This window comes from Saimiri boliviensis, chromosome X (assembly GCF_048565385.1).
Source record: "Saimiri boliviensis isolate mSaiBol1 chromosome X, mSaiBol1.pri, whole genome shotgun sequence".
NCBI lineage: Eukaryota > Metazoa > Chordata > Mammalia > Primates > Cebidae > Saimiri > Saimiri boliviensis.
Window position 1 is genome coordinate 120,188,172 of NC_133470.1, and position 20,840 is coordinate 120,209,011.

The window sequence follows — 20,840 nt, forward strand, 5'->3', positions numbered from 1 at the left end:
GACTCCATATTTGGGTCCCCTTCCACGAACACTCCCTTTGTGGAAGCTGTTTTTCTTTTTCTCTCTCCTGGATTTCCCCTCTGGAGTCCACTTCCACACTCTCTCGTGGAAGCCTGTCTTCTCTTCCTAAACTCAATCCCTCTCCCTTCCCTTCCACTCAGTGTGGAAGCTGCTTTCCTCTCCTGGATTCCATCTTTCTGGATTTTCTCACTCAGTGTGAGAGTTAGATGTTTCTTTCTCTCTCCTTCTCCTGTTTCTCTCTCTCTTTAAATAAATCACTTTCTACAAAAAAAAAAAAAAAAAAAAAAAAAAGAAAGAAGAAAGAAAGAAAGAAAATGAAGTCAAGTGGATATTTTTCCCTCAAAAGACTCAGGGGGAAAAGAAGACACGTGACAGATTAGCCAACATTTAATAAATTTAATAAATTAATAGGAAGTCTCACAAAACCTGGAATGAATGACATACAGGAATCGGGAATAAGACAACACTTTGCAACCACTCACAAAAAGTACCATTTGACAAACGAGAAGAATTACAGAAAATAATATAAGGCAGTCTGTTGCACGTGTCTTACACAGATATACATATATAATAATACATCAAAATGATTTGTTTGATGGTAAATTCATCACCTTTATATTTATCACATGGACTTCTTTAAAACATTTATAAAAGTTTGTAGATTTAACATTGAAGGATAAGATTAATATCCAAATAAGTATATTTGCTTCATACCAAACTGCACAGAACTTACGAATAGTACACAATTTGAGGATAATTACCATGTTGGGTACTATTAAGTACTACTACTTGATGACATAAGAATCATTAACAAATGTGCTATAAGCTTTTATCATTCAACTTATTGCTAGTACTTTCGGAAATCTGTGGTTTATATTTTATTTCTTTGTAAAACATGTGCTGTGAGCTTGCCCTGCTAGTTCAGAAATCAGATGTTTCCAATTTTTTCTAACACTCATACTACTTCAGATCTGAATGCATGGTCTTTTTAACGATTGCTGAAGGCTTTTCTTCAGTTCTTCTTTTATCAGCTATTCTGCCCTACCTTAATACAAATCGATGGATTCATGCAACATACATGGCATACATGCAGGGCACCATCTCTATGTGCAGAACTCATGCTAAATGCATGCTGTGTTTCTTCAGACATTTTCATTTTGGTAAGAATTAAATCATCTCATTCTGTTTCATGTAATTATTTTAACATGCACTTCAACAGACCTAACAGGCAAGGCAGGTAGACTTGACTTTCATGTTATATTTGGGCATGCTCAAGCAATTGACTGATGTTTGGCAGTGTTGCAAATCAAATAGAGGCTGTATAAGTTTCCTCAAATACAGCAGCTCTCCCACTGCTCCTGTGGCAGACTATCAGATTTATCTGTGCTGTGTGTTGAGAACACAGACAAAGGGTTTTAGAAATTCAGATTTTTCATTCACCAATTTTAAGATACTGAGAGGCACACTCTCAGGTGTGTAACTGTCAAGCGTAAGAACTAGCATCATGAATTCTTTGAAAATTTATCCACAGTTGTGTGAAATGGACACACATGGAAATACTGGCACTAGAAACACTTGTATACTCTGCACACAGCATAGACTGAATGGTTTGACTTTAGCAATGCTTGAAAACCTTCCACAGTTTATAAACTATTAAAATGATACTGAATTCTTAGAGAGCAGCAGGCCCACGAATGAAACGATGGCCAACACTTATTGTAACACAACACTATATTTTAACAAAGATTTAAACTTTTGGTACATAATTGCAGTGCAATGAAGAGCTTGCCACTTTCACAAATTAGCTGCAGCCTTTTCCTGCACTAGAGAGTTTGGAAGGATCTGAAAATGAGATAAATTTTGTTTAAAATCCAAATGGAAACTCTGTATTTCTGTTATCCTCAGAGTTTGGTAAAAGCGTCTTTTTAATTACTTTTTTTCACATTCTAAGGGCCCAGTTCTGTAGTCCTTAATCAAGTAAAACTTCCAAAGTTTCTACCATCTATACTTCCAATACAAGTCTTACTAAAAAATGGACTGCTAAATTGGGTCCTATAGATAGAGGTACCATAATTAAGAAAATATTTTAATAAGGCTCAAAATACTAATTTTACTTTGTGTGAAGCACACGAATTTCCAGCATGCTGAGATCAAAACCCAATTGATGTTGAATCTGTATTGGGAAATAACTCTGGGATCTCACTTCCCAGTTTAATCATGTAGTTAGGAATTTATTAAGGACCAGAATGAAAACACTAATTTCAGTTTGCTTGTTGTAATAATCAGAATTTGAACATTGTCTTTAAGAAGTGAAAAGCTATTTGGTTTATTGTGTTTCATCATCCTTCCACTTCTGTAGTCCTGGTTAACCAGCTGCTATGTTAAAATACCACTATGTTTGGGGACAGACATTGCAGTAAATACCAACACAATATTCTGACAATGTCCAATTTTGCCCCTATATGAACAACAAGACGAAGTTCTGCCTTTGACTCACTGACAGATGTATCAGAAAGCAGAACCTATCTTACTGTGTTTATGTGTGTAGATGAGCAGAGCAGGAATTTAAAGTGTATATTTACTGTTAACCTGGAACAAATTTCCATTTAATTTGTTAATTTAGGTGTGGTTGAAATAAAACCACTGCATGTGCCTCATTCTGGTCTCCTGCAAATGCCACCTGAGATGAACATGAACATTGCCATATACACAAAAGAAAGAGAGAAAGGAAGGAAGAAAGGAAAGAAGGAAAGAAGGGAGGGAGGGCAAAAGTAAACATTTCATTCATCAAACAATCAAAATAAGTTAGTCTCCATCTATTATAAACAGTAAATATAGAACCCTAAATCTCAGTAATGTAGGCATGATTGTAAAGTACAAGCTTGCAAAGCTATATGTAAAAACACTTTTTTTTTTCAGACGGCAATATTTACATTAGTTATGACCAACAGGAAAATTAAAGAAGAAAATTTTCCTACGTGTGTAGCTTGTACTGTAGGAAAAGACTGTGCTGTTCTTTCTCACACACTGCTAATCCTTTCGCTAACCACACTGGAGGGATTTACTGGTAGCTCTAAATTCTCAACTTGCATCTCTATACCGGGCTCATTGTCATTGGTTTTCTTGACTACCGGTTCATTGGTATGCCGATAAATGTTAACATTAAGCTCCCTCCCAGACAAAGCAGTGGCGGCAACTCTTGGAATCTGCCTGACAGGAGGCTTTTTCTCTATCTTATAATTGCAGCGCAAATAGTTGGAGAATGCCCTTCGGTAAACTTTGTTGAAGAGAGTATACACCAGAGGATTGATTCCTGAACAAACATAACCAATCCAAACAAACACATTCAGAAGCTTTTCCATGAGCTTTTGGTTACAGGACTTCTCACAAAGAACCGACAGAATGTTGGTAAGGAAAAATGGGCACCACATGATCAGAAACACAAAGAAAACAATCCCAAGGACTTTCGAAGCTTTTCTTTCATTGTTGATAGCCTGCATGGTGCCCCTAGGACGTCTCTCCTTCTTCTTTCTTCGGCGTGCATTCTGGTCTTGGTTAGGGTTTGCAGAGTTCTCTTCCTCAGCCGTATTCCTCTTGCAGCACTTCAGGAAATCCAGACTTAGTCCAGGTGGTTCCTCGGTGTGGCCGTGCAGTAACATCAAAGCTTGTCTGCGAAGAACGTAGATCGTCAGGCAATACGTAATCACCATAATGGTCAGTGGTATGAAGAATGCTACGAAGGACCCAATAAGAACGAAATTTGGGTCGTTGAGCACGCACGTTGTGTTGTTCACGAACACCTTTTCTTCGTCCCTCAGTCCAATCACAGGGATAGGAACTGATACACCTAAAGGAAGAAAAAAGAAGGTTGTTACAGCATATTGAAGAAAAAATAAGGGCGTTGTTATAGCATATTGAAGGACTGAAGAGATTTATTCAATGGCATACATCAATAGGCATTTTATGGGAGGAAATTCAGACCTGATATTTGTTGAAAGCCATTCATGGCATAATGGATAGTCACATGAAACAGTAGCAGTATGGCATCAGAAACTGATGGCATTTTTCATGTTAGGAATGGCTTCTTCCCAAATACTGTAGAAGGCATGGAATTACCATCACTGAGCTTAACTATATTAGAGACACGGTTGTGTCAAAGAGCGGATTGTGTAAGTTTTGTTGGATTTCTAGTTCTAAGAATCGTCCTGGCTTATAGAAGACACTCAATAATTATTTGTTGAATCAATGAATAAATTCACATCTGTACTTGGTGACATTAATAAAGTCAATCATTCTTTAGCATAGCATCTTCCAAATTCAACAAAAATGAGACATATACCACCTTTAATAGTAATAATAGCCAATTATGATTTTTTTACTTGTCTCAAGGACTCTTGAATGTTAAAATGAAAAATTTTAATGTTGACTGGGCTGAGTCTGATCACTATGCAGAAACAGCCAATAAGCAGAGACTGAAATGATTCTCGTTTTAGCAAGGGTTTCTGTTTGTATGCTTGTTTTGTTTTGAGTCTCTGGGCATAAGCAATGTTTCAAAGTCAAGAGAGGGTAAAATGTAGAGTTGCGAGAGATGCGGTCCTCCAGTTTCTGTGTGGAATTTTGAACATTTCTGTTTTTAAGAATACTGGGAGGTAGTACTCTAGGGAAGCATATCCTTCAATAAATAGACCCACAGGCAGAAAGTATCAATGAGGAGGCAGGAGCAGAAGGTGATCTTGTGCCTGAGCATAAGTAAGAAATCTGGAAGCTTTCAGAAATAACTATGATAGGTCTTGAAGGGGTCCTACACCAATGCATAGAGATAATAGATAATAAATAGAGATAGAGATTGTTATCCTCTGTTGTGTCCACAGGAAGTCGAAGCCTAGGAAGTTCAGACGGTACTTGTGGGAGTCCATCAGTGGTTATTAGGAATCCTGGGCTGGTAGGTGTCTACATCACAAACTGTGAGGGGCGATAGAAGTGCATTCTCCAAGATCCTTGCTGACTTTAGGGAACACACGGGCAACTGTGACAAACCTCAAACAGAAAGCCCTTTCAAGTTGCTTTAATATCCCTAGTCAGGTATAGAGTGTCTGAGTGGATGATCAAGAGGGGACAAAGGGGTCAATGTTTCTTTGCTAGAGCTTGCTGAAGATGTTGACTCATGTTTAATCTCTGGGAAGATAGAAGGAAGAGAGCGTTTTGAAACTGATCTTTAAGTCATCTTCCTCAGACATGGAATTTCTAAAACGACTGGCCTTTTCCTAGAGTAAGAAGCCAAGTGACAGGGTAAGGAAAGAGCAATAGAAATGGGAAGATTTCCTTGGCTATTAGTCCATGCCTATCTATAGCTCTGAACCTAGGCACTCCATTCAGGAAAGTAGGAAAGACTGAAAACTAGGAGGCACTGCAAGCAGTAAGTCTCCTCAAGTAGGGCATGGCCAGATCCTTATGAAGAGACCTTTGCACCATGGATGGGGTGGAGTGGCAATTATTAGAAGAGAAAAGAGAAAGTGATTTTTCACTAAGTGTGATGGAATGCCTGGGGAAATTTCAACGGGAGTTTGGGAATATAGAGTATAGCAAAACCACACAGAATATATTTCTTAAGAGTTAAAAAAAAAGCAGTTAAGAAAGCTGCCAGACTGTGTTGTTAGAATCATTACTCGAAAAGTCATAAATATAAGGTAATCTGTAGAAGCAGCATAGGTCAAGCATGCCATAAAGACATCAGTATTGGCTTAACCTTAATGACATATTTTAGTGGTAGGTTACTCTGCAGTAGGTTAATATAAGATTTTTAAAAGAGGGAAGAGTTGCTTTAAAAAAATTTACAAGAGAAAATATTAGAGAGAGAACTTACACATTAAGAGATGCTTAAAAGACCTATCAAGTAATTATAATATGTGGCTCTTTTTGGGATCTTGATGCAAACAAATCAAGTTAAAAATTTTCATGGCACAATTAGAAATCTGAACAATGACTGGCCTTTGGATGATATTAAACAATTACTGCTCATTAATTTTTAGGTGAGGTGTTGATATTGTGCTTATGCAAAAAGATAGCTCTTTTGTTTTTAGATATACATACTAAAACACTTACGGATGAAGTATTATGATGTTTTGAGTTATTTTAAAATAATACTGGAGGGAGAAATGGATGAAAGTATGGATGAAACAAGACAATCCACAAGCTGATAAATCTTGGAGCTGGATGACGCGTTCACGGGCTTTATTTTATAAATCTACTTTTGTAATCTTTGAAAGTCAACTATTAAACAGAAATTTGAATAATTTTTTTTTTTTTGAGACGGAGTCTTGCTCTGTCACCAGGCTTGAGTGCAGTGGCACAATCTCGGCTCACTGCAACCTCCGCCTCCTGGGTTCAAGCGTTTCTTCTGCCTCAGCCTTCCAAGTAGCTGGCACCACAGGTGTGTGTAACCATGCCAGCTAATTTTTGTATTTTTAGTAGAGACGGTTTCACCATCTTGGCCAGGATGGTCTTGATCTCTTGACCTCTTGATCTGACTACCTCGGCCTCCCAAAGTGCTGGGATTACAGGTGAGAGCCACTGCACCCGACCAGTAATTTTTTTAAATATGAAAAAGAGGAAAGAAGATATAGAGGTCCTTTCAGAGACAGAGTAACATCACCGTTAAACCTCAGATTTAAAAAGCCTCCAAAACTGATTGGTTACGGCTAACCTTGGAAGTGGTTCCTTTCAGAGAAAAAAAAAATTTGGATCCCTAAGTAGGAACATTCAACCACCACTTTGATATAACTGTAGGGAAGAAGGCCGCTTTCTTACAAAGCGTTGGTAGGAAGCTCCATTATACCTTTCCAAGTTCATTAGAGCAAAAGCAGTAAAGGATGCAGGAGTGGCGTTTCCCTCTTCAATCCTTCCTTGCTAACCACCCAGTACCTTGGATACTAGAGCCTGGGGCTAGAGACTCGATCTGGGGAATTTGCTTTCACTCTGGAAGCATCATGACTTAGGCAGATGTACCTCCAATTTCCCACAGGAAATACTGAATATATTCTAAGTATTTCTAGACACACTTGGACGTTTCTGGGGAAGGCCTCACACACAGGCCATAAGATTTGTGGAAGTTTGCATCACTCAAAGACCAACTCTGGAGTAATGTTAGCTTACTTCTGTTAAATGATTTATTCACTTGTCTAAAGGACTTGAGCCTAAAGTAGACCTTGTCAAAGAACAGTAAGAGAGGGTAGCAAAGTCACTGTACATGAGCTGAAGCTGTTATTGGGTAGAAGAGTACAATTTTATCCCTGGCATCTATTTGTACGATTTTCTGTGCATTGAGGAAAGGGTGATCCTAATTGCTGCCATTTATTGAGTGTATTCTATGTGCCAGGCACTGAGTCATGCATATTACTGACGTTACAGATGCAGAATGTATTGTCTCAGTTTGGTTCAAAACTTCATAAGACAGGTATTATTTGACAAAGTAGTTTAGCCACTTTATCAAATCTGCACTGTCATTAGTTCTCGTTTGTTTTTAGAAACCATGAATGCAATCAACAAAACAAGAAATTCAAGTTATTTCGAACATATGAAGAAATTATAAAAAGCAACAACAAAAGCAGCATTAATAACCATATATGTTGCACACATTGTCTTATTCAATACTTAAAAAAAGTAAAAAGTAAGTGTCAGCAGTTCTCAAAGTGTGGTTCAAGGACCCTAGGGGGCTTTGAGGCTCTTAGAAAGATTGCTAGGTTTTCCTTTCCTGTTTTTCTTTAAAACGACGTTTTCTTCATAAATTTCAACCAAAACAACGTATCACAACCAGTTGAATGTGGATACATATATAAGAACCTAGCTTTCTTTCTGTCAAACAAGATATTGAAAGAGATGTTCAAAACTGAGATGGGTGCAGTGGCTCACGCCTGTAATCCCAGGACTTTGGGAGGCCAAGGCAGGCGGACCATCTGAAGTCAGTAGTTCAAGACCAGCCCGGCCAACATGGTGAAACCACCGCTATTAAAATTACAAATTAGCCAGGTGTGATGGCACATGCCTGTAATCCCAGCTACTTGGGAGGCTGAGTCAGGAGAATTGCTTGAACTCAAGAGGCAGAGATTGCAGTGAGCCAAGATCCTGCAACTGCACTCCAGCCAGGACAGAGTAAAACTCCATCTAAAATAAATAAATAAACAAACAAATAAATAAAAGATACTTTCAAAACTGTAAAATAATGCCTGTTTTCTCCCTGATTTGTTTTGGAAATTATAGTTCATTTTTGAAAATGTTTTTATGTTAACATTAGATGGGTTTATTATTATTACTGAAAATAAAATTATTCCTAAGTATTTTAAACATTTCTCTGTTGTAATTTCTAATACAATAGATTTAAGCCACATAAGCAAAAACTCTTTTGGAGTTTTCATTTATTTTGAAGAGTATAAAGAGGTCCTGACACCAAAGAGCTTGAGAACTGCTGTTCTATGTTAATGGATTAAGTTATTTAGGCGCTAGAGAGTTAAGTTCAGCAAATGTGCAAAGTCTTTCTTAGCATTTTTATTTCAACCAATGGTAATTCATGCAATATTATCATGTGTGGTAAATATAAACAACAGCAATACTGACAACAAAGCACTTTAAATTCATCATCTCATTCATTATCGTAAAAATTCTGAAAGACAAATGGTATTTGATGAAGTTAACTTCAGAAAAAGTAAGTAAATTTAGCAAATATCATGAGACAATATTCAATATTTTTGAAATTCCTGATTTGGCCAAAAAGGAAAAGTAGACATGAACTACCATTGAAAATATCATGTGTCACTAACAATAATTCCAATAATAATAACTACCTTTTACTGAGGGATTCTTATGTGTCACACATTAAGCCAAATATTTCATAGTTGTTATATGCTTTCATATATTATTTTATTTAATTTGGACAAAAAAGATAAAAGAAATGATTAGGTAGAATCAGTGAACTTTCTGAGGTTAACTTCAATAAGTCATCTTTCTTAGAATTTTAGAACCAACAAAGACAAGTTATATTTCATGTTGTGCTGCAAATCTCAGGTACTTCTTCAACTAATAAATTGTCAAATATATTTCACATGCATTATCTAATTCAGTTGTTGCAAATTTCTGAAAAGTGGTTATTATTTATTGAGGTTACTTAAACTCTGAGAGGAAGAGTGCCTTCATTAAACATAAAAGAGTCTTACTTAGCATTTTAGAATATTGAATTCAGAAACATAGTTAAGTTAAAGCTTTACTGAAAATATATCATGTGCTATTTCTACTACTATTTTATTCAAAAAATAATGTTACTACTATTATAACTACTACTGCTGCTATAACTACAACTACTATCATTCATTGAGTGCTCATTTTGAGTGTGTACTGACTCTGATACTTTGTCTGCATTACATACTTTTTCAGCCTCTTAAAAACCTATTAATAAAAGAGATAAGTTCAGAGGATGTATAAAAACATTTACATTGTTTCTTAAAGCCTTGAATTCAAGCAACACAGATCAGTTCTCTTCAAAACATAAGGTCATATGCCAATGATTCTAAGAGGAACATTTCTTTCAGATTTTAGCATCTTTGAAATTGTGATGCTTCATACAACCCATAGTGTCTTATAATCATTATTGGCCAGGTGGTAGTCATTAGATAGTTGTTATTCTCAGTACATATGTAAAACTGGTCTGAAAAACTTTTTTTTACATCTTCTGGTAAGATCAAAACTACCAGCACCAAAATTTGCAAAATGAGTATTAGTCACATGACAACAATTCAGTGTAAATGAAGTTATGTCATTACAGACAAAGGGAAGGAGTATTCTGAAGAAGACATTCTTAATAGCTTCAAATGCCACAGAGAGGTCTAGAATTTGAAACATTTTCTCTATCTTTGAAAAAGCAGTCATTTCTGACTATAGAGAGAACATTATAGTGAAGACAGGAACAGACTGCCAAGAGATGGATAATAAATCACGATACAAAAGAGTTTATAGAATGCATTTCCCAGGACAGCTTGACAAACATCAAAATGAAAACAGGGAAATTATTGTTAACGTGAAGGATTATCTATTTCCATGGGTTATTTTGCATGGAGAGGAAGTTATTTTTCAAGTTATTAGTTTTTAAAATTAGTACTTTTTAATGGAAACAACCTGACCAAAATCTGTCACAGAATTTTGAGACCCATTAAAATGAGGCTTAATGAGAGAAAAAAAAAATATTCAAGGATATCCTATCAGATACCATGGAGGAAGGAAGATAAAATCATCTTTAAAGAGAATAAAGTAAAAACTAGAGCAACAAGCACACATCTGTCAACCCAGAATTTTATGTTCAATGATCATATACTTCATAAATGAAGGTAAAATTAGGAGTTTTTCACATCAACTAAAACTGAGAGAATTTGTTGCCAACAGAACTTTACTAAAAGAATGCAAGGGGGCCAAGATGGTCAATTAGAAGCAGCTGCAGTCCACAGTACTCACAGAGAGGAACAACAGGGATGAGTGAATAGAGTATCTTTAACTGAAATATCCAGGTACTCACTTTGGGACTGATCAGGAAAACAATTCAACTGATGGAGTACAAAGAAAAGCAGGGTGGGGCAGTGGCCCACCTGGGAGCAACATAGAGCCAGTTGAACCCTTACCCCCAGTCAAGGGAAGCAGTGAGTGATTGTGTGACCCTGAAAAAACATGCTTCTCCCACAGATCTTTGCAACCCATGTATCAGGAGGTTCCCTTATGAACCTACACCACCAGGGCTTTGGGTCCAACACACAGAGCTGTGTGGAGTCTCAGCAAAGCAGTTAGTCAGGCAAACATAGAGACTCAGGAGCTTTACATACTCTAATTCTGGGATCCCCAACAAAGGTGTCTGCAACTCAGGCAAGGTGGGAAGTCTGTACATACCACTAGGAAAGGGGCTGAATCCAGGGATCCAAGCAGCATTGTTCTGCCGGCCCCACTTCCATGGCATCTCACAAGATAAGATCCACTGGTTTGGAATTCCAGCCAGCCACCAGCAACAGGCTGGAGCCTGCCTGAGATAGAGCTTTCCTATACACAAACAACAGATAAGCCGAGAGCCAAATAATGAATGAACTCTTATTCACAAGTACAACAAAAATAATACTATACTTAGGAATACAGCTAATAACAGAAGTGAAGGACCTCTTTAAGGAGAACTAAAAACCACTGCTCGAAGAAATCAGAGATTACATAAACAAATGGAAAAACATTTCATGCTCATGGATAGGAAGAATCAATATAATTAAAATATCCATAACTGCCCAAAGTAAGTTATAGATTCTGTGCTATTCCCATTAAACTACCATTGAAATTCTCCACAGAATTAAAACATTTTAAAATTCATATGGAACCACAAAAGAACCTGAATAGCCAAGGCAATCCTAAGCTAAAAGAACAAAGCTGGAGGCATCACGTTACTTAGTTTCAAATTATACTGTAGGACCACAGTAACCAAAACAGGATAATACTGGTACAAAGACAGACACATATACCAATGGAACAGAATAGAGATCTCATAAATAAGACTGCACATCTGCAACTATATGATCTTTGACAAACTTGACAAATACAAGCAATGGGGAAAGGATTTCCTATTTAATAAAGGGTGCTTAGAGAATTGGCTAGGCATATGCAGAGAACTGATACTGCATCCCTTTCTTACACCATATTCAATAATCAATTCAAGATGGATTAAAGACTTAAATGTAAAATCCAAAACTATAAAAACCCTAGAAGAAAACCTAGGCAATACCATTCAGAATGTAGGCATGAGCAAAGATTTTAAGACAAAGACACCAAAAGCAACTGGAACAAAACCAAAATTTGACAAACAGGATCTAATTAAACTAAAGAGCTTCTACACAGCAAAAGAAACTATCATCAGAATGAGTAGACAACCAAAAGGATGGGAGAAAATATTTGCAACCTGACAAAGGTCTAATATCCAGAGTCTACAAGGGACTTAAACAAATTTACACGAAAAAAAAACCAAAAAAACAAAAACCAACTCCATTAAAAAGTGGGCAAAGGACATGAATAGACACTTCTCAAAAGAAGACATTCATGTGGCCCACAAATATATGAAAAACAAGCTCAACATCACTGATCATTAGACAAATGCAAATCAAAACCACAATGAAATATCATATGTCAGTCAGAATGGTGATTATTAAAAAGTCCAGAAACAATAGAGGGTGGTGAGGTTGCAGAGAAAAAGAAATGCTTTTCCACTGTTGATGAAAGTGTAAATTAGTTCAACCATTGTAGAAGACAGTGTGGTGATTCCTTAAAGACCCAGAGGCAGAAATGCCATTGACACAGCAAACCCACTACTGGGTACATACCCAAAGGAATGCAAATTGTTCTGTTATAAAGATAAATGCACTTGTATGTTCATTAAAGCACTATCCATAATAGTAAAGATATGAAATCAACCCAAATGTCCATCAATTATAGACAGGATAAAGAAAATGTGGTACATATACACCATGGAATACTATGCAGCCATAAAAAGGAATGAGATCATGTCTTTTGCAGGGATATGAATGGAGCTGGAAGCCATTATCCTAAGCAAACTAACATAGGAACAGAAAACCAAATACCTTGTCTTCTCACTAGTGGCAGCTGAATGATGAGAACACATGGATACATAGCAAGGAACAACACATACACTGGGGCTGGAGGGTGAGGAGGGATGGCTTTAGGAAGAATAGCTAATGGATGCTGGGCTTAATACCTAAGTGATCTGTGCAGCAAACCACCATGGCACACAGTTATCTATGTAACAAACTTGAGCATCCTGCACATGGATCCCTGAACTTAAAATTAAAGTTGGGGAAAAAAAGAATGCTAAAGGAAGTTTTTTAGGCTGTTGAAAATGATACCAGGTAGAAACTCAGAACTTCTGGAGGAAAGAAGAGCACCTGAAATGGTAAACATGTAAGTAAATAGACTACTTTTTATTTTCTCCTAATTTCTTAAAAGGTAAGGTTTTGAAGCACAAATAAGTTGATTTTAAAGCTGTGTCTATGACATATGTAGCATACATGACAACAGTAACAAAAATAACAGGCTTGAAAAATCAAATTATATATTTTAAGTTTCTTACATGTCTAAAGTCTAAAGTGCAAAATGAGCACATTATTAAAATTAAGGACGCTTATGAGATAAGATATTGGATGGCAATCCTTAAATGCACCTAAGTAAATAAAAATAACTTAAAAATACAGCTAAAAAGTCAATAAAGGAACTAAAAAGCAATGCTAAAGGTATTTGGTAAGCAGAAGAGAAGGCAGGAAAACAGAAGCAGGAAAACAAAAATTAAACGAAACTAAAAGAAAATGAAGAGCAGGATGTCAGACTTAAACCCAGTCATATTGACAATTACATAAAATATAATTGATCCAAATAGTCCAGTTAGGAGGCAGAGATTTTCAGATTAAGATAAAAAGGAAAGATAATCAGTTGTCTTAAAAGTGATAAACTTTATGAAGACATATGTAAGTAGAAAATTAGAAATTATGAAAAATGATATATTGTGTGAATAGTTATTACAGAAAAGGTAGCATGGCTATAAGTGTATTTCAAGACAAGAAATATTAGCAGAGATGAAAGGGGGCATTCACAATAATAAAAGGACAAATTCAAAAGTAAGGCATACCAATCCTAAATGTGTTTTTCCCAATGACATGCCTTCAAAATATTTGAAGCAAAGTTTAACAGAACTAAAGGAAGTAATAAACAAATTCACAATCATCACTGACAATTTTAAGATTCCTTTCTCAGTAACTGGTTGAAAAAGAAAGTAAAGATAAAGAAAATATGAACTCTGTCAGTTAGATGTAATTAAAATTTACAGAACACTACACTGAATGCTTCTGAATATACCTTCTTTAAAATGTTCACATGGAATACCTACAAAGGTAAATCATATGCTGAAGCATAAAATATCTCTCAATAATTTCTAAAGACTGAAATATTATATAGTATGTTCTCAGATAGAAACAGAATTAAATAAGAAATTAACGACAAATAAGATGTTGACCACTCATTTCCCATACTTCATCTAAATAACAGGAAAGTCAAATTACAACCATCTAAATAGCTCATGGGCCAAAAAAGAAATCACAAGAAAAACTGGAAAAACATTTGAGAATAATTTGTTGAACACAAAGCATGTAAAATCTGTGGGTAGGGCAAAAGCAAAGCAATATTTAAAAGATTTTGTTTTTTGTTTTTTTTTTTTTTTTGAGACGAAGTCTCACTCTGTTGCCTGGGCTGCAGTGTGCAATGGTGTGATCTCAGCTCACTGCAACCTCTGCTTCCCAGATTCAAGTGAGTCTCCCTGCCTCAGCATCCCAAGTTGCTAGAATTACAGGCACCTACCACCATGCCCAGCTAATTTTTGTATTTTCAGTAGAGACAAGGTTTCACCCTGTTGGCCAGGCTGGTCTTGAACGCCTGACCTCAGGTGATCCGCCCACCTTGGCCTCCCAAAGTGCTGGGATTACAGGCGTGAGCCACCACGCCCAGCCTAGAAGAAATTTTAACAGTAAATGTCAATATTCAAAAAGAAGAAAGAATGGTTAAAATTAGTAATCTAAGTTCCTGCAGTAAGAAACTTGAAAAAAAGAAGAGGAAATTACATCATACATACAAGGAAGGAAACAGAAAAATGAGCAAAACTCAACAAAAGAGAAAACATAAATAATAGAGAAAACTCACAAACTTAAAGTTGGCTCTTTGCAAAGTTTAATACAATGGATAAATCTCTACCAAGACACATCAAGAAAAAGGAAGGAGAAAGAATACAAATTACCAGTATCAAGAATGAAAGAGAGTACATCACTACATAACCTACAGATATTTTTAAAAAGAAGTACTATGATCAGTTATGGTAAGTTGTATGATCTACTACCTCATGTATAACGTAAGAAAAATACAATAGAGCATAAGTTCATTTACACCCCCCAACATATGTGTCATTGTTTTCACATGATTTATTTCTAAATATGGCACAACTCGGCAACATTTTGTTATAATTATTTTTCACTGAGTTATTACTAGACTTTAAAAAATATAAGAAGGAATGTACACTTTCTATATACGTCAAACACTTTATGTCCTCAGTTTGTCTTTTCCTTGCATTCTGAGATCAATGCATATTAGAGCACTTGCCAGTGTCCCACAGATTGTTGATGCTTTGTTCATTTAAAAAATAAACCTTGGCTGGGCGAGGTGGCTCATGCCTGTAATTGCAGCACTTTGGGAGGCCAAGGCGGGCAGATGACCTGAGGGCAGGAGTTTGAGACCAGCCAGACCAATATGGTGAAACCCTGTCTCTACTAAAAATACAAAAATTAGCCGGGCATGGTGGCAGGTGCCTGTAATTCCAGCTACTCCAGAGATTGAGGCAGGAGAATCACTTGAACCCGGAGGGGGCAGAGGTTGCAGTGAGCAGAGATCATGCCATTGCACTTCAGCCTGGGTGACAGAGTGAGATTCAGTCTCAAAAAAATAAAATAAAATAAAAAATAAACCTGGCTGGGCACAGTGGCTCACGCCTGTAATCCCAGCACTTCGGGAGCCTGAGGCGAGTAGACCACTTGAGGTCAGGAGTTTGAGTACAGCCTGGCCAACATGGCAAAACTCGATTTCAACTAAAAATACAAAAATTAGCCAGACGTGGTGGTGCATGCCTGTAATCCCAGCTACTCGAGGCTGAGGGATGAGAATCACTTGAACCAGGGAGGCAGAGGTTGCAGTGAGCCAAGATTGTATCACTGCACTCTAGCCTGGGAGACAGAGCAAGACTCTATCTCAAGTAAATGAATAAATAAGGTAGATAAATACATAAATAAGGTAGATAAGTAAGGTAGATTTATTGAAATATGAATACCTTAATGAAATATAATTTACAAGCACATAAAACACATAGATTTCAAGTATACCTTTACATGAGGTTTTACAAATGTATGTAACTGTGAAATCACCACTCCAGTTAAAATATAGAACATTTTTAAACCTGCAGAAAGTTTTCTTGTCTTTCTATCTAGTCAATTTTCCCCACCTCAACAAGTGACTATTTACTTATCAGTATAGAATAGCTTTACCTGTTTTAGGACTTTACATAAATGGAATCATACAAGATCTACACTTACATTTTGACGGCTTTTGCTCATCATAATGGCTATCACTTCACCCATATTTTTGATTTATAATTAGTTTTTCTATTTATTGTAAATATTATTCTTTTGAAGGAATTGTTGCTTATCCTTTCACCTGTTGATAAACATTTGAGATATTTTCAGGTTGGGATTATTATGAATAAAATAGGTTTAAAAATTGTGATAAGATTTTTTTGTGTGTAGACATATATTTTCATATCACTTGGGTAAATGTAAGCAGTGGAATTGCTGGTTGCTAGGGTGGATGCATGTTTAACTTTTTAAGAAATTGACAAAGTACCATTTTGTAGTCCCATCCACAATGAAAGTTTCAGTTGCCACAGATTCTTGACACTCCTTGGTAGTGTTAGTCTTTTCAATTTTAGCCATTCTAGTGGTGTGTAGCCGGTTCTCATTGTGGTTTTAAAGTTGCATTATCCTCATGATCTGACACTGAACAATGTCTCATGTATTTATTGCCATTTAAATATATTCTTTTATAAAGTGCTCAAGATTTTTCCCATTTTCAGTTGAGTTGTTTGACTTATTAAATTTTAAGAGCTCTTTTTACATTTTAGATAAAAGTCTTGCCAGATATATCTTGCCTATACTTTCTCTGAGTCTTTGGCTTGTCTTTTTTTATTTCCTTAACACTGTCATCTTTCAAACAGGAGTTTTTAATTTTGAAGTCCAATTTGTCAACTTTTAATTTCATTATTTATATGTTTTATTTCCTATTCAAAGCATATTGGCCTATGCCAAGGTTATGAAGATATTCTTTTATATTTTATCTATAATAATTTTGCTTTTAGATTTTTTATTTAGATCTATGTTCTGGTTTAAAGTAATTGTGTATATACTATGAGGTTGGGGTCAAGGTTAATTCTTTTATACCAATTTGTACATAAGCCTCAGAACATTTGTTGAAAAAACAATTTTTCTTATTTAATTATCTTGGCACTTTTTTGGAAAACTGATTGTTTATGTGTGACTATATTTCTGCACTATTTTTTAAAAATTGCATTGATTTATTTCTTTACTCTTTTGCCAATAAGCACTCTCTTGATTACTTTAGCTATATTGTATGTCTTGAAATCAGATAAATGCTCCTACTTTATTTTTTTCAAAATTATTTTAACTCTCCTAGGTCCTCTGCATTTCCTTATAAATTTTAAAATCAGGTCAGGCATGGTGGCTCACACCTGTAATCCCAGCACTTTGGGAGGCTGAGTGGGGCAGATTACCTTAGGTTAGGAGTTCAAAACCAGCCTGGCCAGCATAGTGAAACCCCATCTTTAGTAAAAATCCAAAAAGGTAGCCAATCATGGTGGTGGTTGCCTATAGTCCCAGCTACTCAGGAGGCTGAGGCAGGAGAATTGCTGGAACCCAGGAGGCAGAGGTTGCAGTGAGCCGAGATCATGCCACTGCATTCCAGCCTGGGCCACAGAGAGTGACTCGGTCTCAAAATAATTAAAATAAATAAATAAATAAATAAATCAGTTTGTCAGTTTCTGAAAGTAGGCTGATGTGGATTATTTTGGACTATAAATCTATAGATTAATTTAGATATATTAATAGATATTTTAATTTTTAGATTTTCAATTCAAGAACATATAATATCACTTTATTCTACTTTAATCTCTCTAAGCTATGTTTATTGTAGTTTCTAAGGGTATTATTTCTTATAATGCTACAGATATGTATTATTTAACTTTTCAATTATTTGTTGTGAGTATATGGAAATACAATTTATTTTTTGTGTTATGTGATCTGTTATTTGGAAAGCTTGCTAAATTACTTATTGATATTAGTAACATTTTTATTTTTGTAGATTCCTTAAGTTTCACATAGACAATTATTATTATTTTTTGTTGCATTTTATGTTTTGGGGTACATGTGAAGAACATGCAAGATTGTTGCATAGATACACACATGGCAATGTGATTTGCTGCCTTCCTCTCCATCATCTATATCTGGCATTTCTCCCCATGCTATCTCTCCCCAACTCTCCACCCACCGCTTTCCCTCCCCTATTTCCCCCCAACAGACCCCAGTGTGTGATGCTCCCCTCCCTGTGTCCATGTGTTCTCATTGTTCAATACCCACCTATGAGTGAGAACATGTGATGTTTGATTTTCTGCTCTTATGTCAGTTTGCTGAGAATGATGGTTTCCAGGTTCATCCATGGCTATACAAAGGACACAAACTCATTGTTTTTGATGGCTGCATAATATTCCATGGTGTATATGTGCCACATTTTCCCTGTCCAGTCTATCATTAATGGGTATTTGGGTTGGTTCCAGGTCTTTGCTATTGTAAACGGTGCTGCAACAAACATTCATGTGCATGTGTCCTTATAGTAGAATGATTTATAATCCTTTGGATATATACCCAGTAATGGGATTGCTGGGTCAAATGGAATTTCACATAGACAATTATTTTAATCTTCAATTAATATAATTTTGTTTTCTTACTTTTACTTATTTAATGTTTTGTCCTATTGTACTGCCTATGAATTAAAGTAAAACAAAATGGAAATAAACAGATAATTGAAATTGCTCTTCATTTACTAAGGTAACTAAACACATTTGAAACCCCATCCAAAAAAAGAATTCAGATGCAAATGGCTTTATTGGTGAATTCTGTCAAATATTTAAGAGAGAAATGTTACCAATTTTACATGAACGGTTTCAGATAATAGAAAAAGAGGATGCATTTCTAGCCAATCTTATGATTTCAGCATATCTCTGATATGGAAAACTGATAAGGACTTTGCAAGATAAGTAATTTAACTGAACAAAGTCATTGATGTGCATAGATGCACAGATCTTCAGTAATATATTAGGAATTGAAATCCATCAATATATGAAAAGTATATCATGATCAGATAGGGGTTTAATCTCTAGATTTTTCCCAAGAATGCAAGGATGTTTCACGAGTGTATACCAGTCAAAGAAATTATCCACATTAATAGGATAAATAAAATAAAAAACAATACTATTAGATAACCTCAGTAGAATTTAAAACATTATTTATCAAAAGTCAATATCTATTCCTGATAAGAACTCTCTGAATACTAGGACAAATGTACTTCCCCAGCTGATAAAAAATATATATATTCTTATAAATAATCAACAGTTATTACCAGACTAAATGATGATATATTTAAGGATCTCCCCCTCTGATCAGGACATACGACATGAATTTATATTTAGATTTAACAGTCTGTCTGTGGTTCCCTTTCTTCCTGAGTTCTCCTACTAATTTCCAATTTGTGTGTTTGAGTGAATGCATTCTCTAATCTACACTAAATCTTGTTATAAATTTTGCCTCAATTCTTGACTAATCTTTAAACTCCATAGGCACAGAGAAAAGATGGGAGGAGCATACTAAAAAAAAGCAATTAGAAGTCAAGAAAACTGAAAAGAGGTGTCACCTGTTGCACAATGTGGGGAACACAGGTTTTACAGTTTGAGTTCAGAAAGTTAAATCCCTACTAGAAGGAAAAAACCATCATCTTCACAAGAAAAAACAAACTCCAGAGTGTCACAGTGTATAAAAATGTCCAGTTTTCAATAAAAAGTTATTAGATATAGACAAAGAAACAGAAAGTGGGAACCATAAACAGTAAAAGGGGAATTTAATATAAATAGACCATGATTGGTCGCAGATGTTGTATTTAAAGATCCAAATGTGAAAACAGATATTATAAATGTGTTCAATAAGTTTGAGGCAAATATGGTATTAATCACAGGAAAGACATCAATATCAATAAAGAAATGGCACCTATAAAAAGACCAAGTGGAAATTATAATGTTTGTAAAATAACCAAAATTATAATGTTTGTTAAATTACCAAAATAGCAACAACAAAAAAAATCACTTGATGAGACAACTGCAATTTGAAAGGCTAGAAGAATCAGTGAGTAGGGAATAAAATGATAAAAAAAATGAATTAAGCCTGAGACTTGAGATAATATTAAGTGGCTTAATATATGTATAATTTGGGTCCCAGACAGAAAGAAAAGAAAGAAGAAGAAAAAAATGTTTGCAGAAATAGTGGGCAATAACTTCACAAGTTGGTGAAAAAGTTTAACCCACATTTCCATAAAGATGAATGAATTCCAAGTAGGATAAACAAGAGAAATTACACCTGCAAACATCACAGTCTGCTGATTTTAAAGGAGAGTAAGAAAATTTAAAAAGCAGAAATAGGAAAAGACATATTTCATACAAGGAAACAATTATATAATTATCAGCTTATCTCAAGAAAATATGAAGGACAGGACACACTCGAATATCAAATTCAAAGTGATGAAACAAAGTAACAGTCAACCAACAATTCTGTATCCAGTAAAACTATCACTCAAAATTGAAGGTGAAATGAAAATATTTTCAGATAGCAAAAATGGAATTATTGATTGCAGATATGCACTATGAAAAATGTTAATGTAAGAAATAATGATGGGAACAAGAAATGTTAAGTGACTATATGGTTAAGTATAAAATAAGATACAATTTTCTTTTATTTTACAAAGATGCTATTTACTGCAAAAATTACAACACTTTATAATGTAGACACATGTAATATATTTGACAATAACCCACAAATAAT

The 20,840-nt window shown here is 35.4% G+C and overlaps 1 protein-coding gene across 1 annotated transcript in view; it reads right to left on the reverse strand.

Annotated features, from left to right (window-relative positions):
* Nucleotides 1–402: 402 nt before the first annotated feature.
* HTR2C (5-hydroxytryptamine receptor 2C) overlaps nt 403–20,840 on the reverse strand; it is a 279,985-nt gene continuing 259,547 nt past the window's right edge. Inside the window, exon 6 of the mRNA XM_074391744.1 lies at nt 403–3,868. Coding sequence (XP_074247845.1) covers nt 3,042–3,868 — 827 coding nt within the window. The 3' untranslated portion in view covers nt 403–3,041. The remainder of the gene's footprint in view (nt 3,869–20,840) is intronic.